At 35.7% G+C, this 1,129-nt stretch overlaps 1 protein-coding gene across 2 annotated transcripts; it reads left to right on the forward strand.

Annotated features, from left to right (window-relative positions):
- The first annotated feature begins 19 nt into the window (after window positions 1-19).
- Window positions 20-741, forward strand: LOC107267708. 2 transcript variants are annotated; one of them, XM_025085026.1, is made up of 3 exons: window positions 20-39; window positions 95-378; window positions 529-741. In XM_025085026.1, exons 1-3 carry the CDS (start codon window positions 26-28, stop codon window positions 621-623), a joined length of 393 nt encoding a protein of 130 aa, XP_024940794.1. In that variant the 5' UTR covers window positions 20-25; the 3' UTR covers window positions 624-741. The 2 variants fall into 2 exon arrangements, with proteins under 2 accessions (XP_024940794.1, XP_015595195.1); XM_015739709.2 differs by having other exon boundaries at window positions 95-740.
- Window positions 742-1,129: the final 388 nt, after the last annotated feature.

The following is a 1,129-nucleotide window of genomic DNA, read 5'->3' on the forward strand; positions in this document are numbered from 1 at the left end:
TCTTGTTTTTGTGCTATATGCTGTGATGACGATAGTGCAGTAAGTAGGCTTCCTCTTGATTTCTTAAATTATAAACTTTGGCTCTATTTTGAAGACGACAACGTTTTATGATACAGACAAGCCCTGTTCGGTTACATACGCCAAGGCGAAGAAGAAAGAGGCAGGTTTCTGGTGGGGAGTCTCCATTTTATAAATATGAGAGTGACAATTCCAGAAATGAAAGTGACAATGAAGTTGTTCTTGATAAGGAAGTGTGCCCACAACTATTTTCAACAGATGGGTTGCTTTTACAGCAACCACAACATCAATATAATGTACAGAATGTACATCAAACTGAAGATAGACAGAATGATGATGATGATATATTTAGAAACATAGATGAAGTGTCTAATAAACTATTAGATTTGGTATTAGAGTTAACGGATGGTTTGGTTTTACAGCAACTGCAACAACAAGATGCTGTTGTACAGAATGTATATCAAACCGAAGATGGACAGAATGATGATGATAATATATTAAAAAACATAGATGAAGTGTCTAAAAAACTATCAGATTTGATATTAGAGTTTGGAATAAACCCAAAAAAAGCAAGAGTTGAAAAGGCAGCTACGCAGATAGTATAATAATGTTAAAGAGGATCGTGAGTAGTTTGTAGACATAGCAGCTATTGTTTTTTTAATAAAAAATGTTATACAACGAATTTGCATTCATATTGTTTATTGACAGTACAAGATTTAACTTAATAATTTCGGTAGTGTTTAAGTCTACACAGAAATGCATTACCTCTATTATTGGAGATTCTCAAATATATTTTAAAAAATTGAACCAAGCTTAAACCACGTCGGGGGGAACGAGCATCAGTGGGTACATATTACGATTACGATCGTCTAGTGGAACTCACCCATGGATACAGTTTCATAAAATTGGCTTTCTTCCTTGCATCAAGAGACTCGGTCGAGTCTCGCGCCAAGTACAGGCAACCGGCTGTACAGGGCCCAGCGCGCCGAGACTCTTTACTCGAGTCAACTCCTTATACCTGTGTTTGGAACGAAATATCTTATGAACCGCTATATATGAGGAAAAGTTATTGATACATTCACAAATAAAAAAACTCTTTTTTTTCAAACGC

Source organism: Cephus cinctus, unplaced genomic scaffold (genome assembly GCF_000341935.2).
Source record: "Cephus cinctus unplaced genomic scaffold, Ccin1 Ccin1_scaffold0451, whole genome shotgun sequence".
Taxonomy (NCBI): domain Eukaryota; kingdom Metazoa; phylum Arthropoda; class Insecta; order Hymenoptera; family Cephidae; genus Cephus; species Cephus cinctus.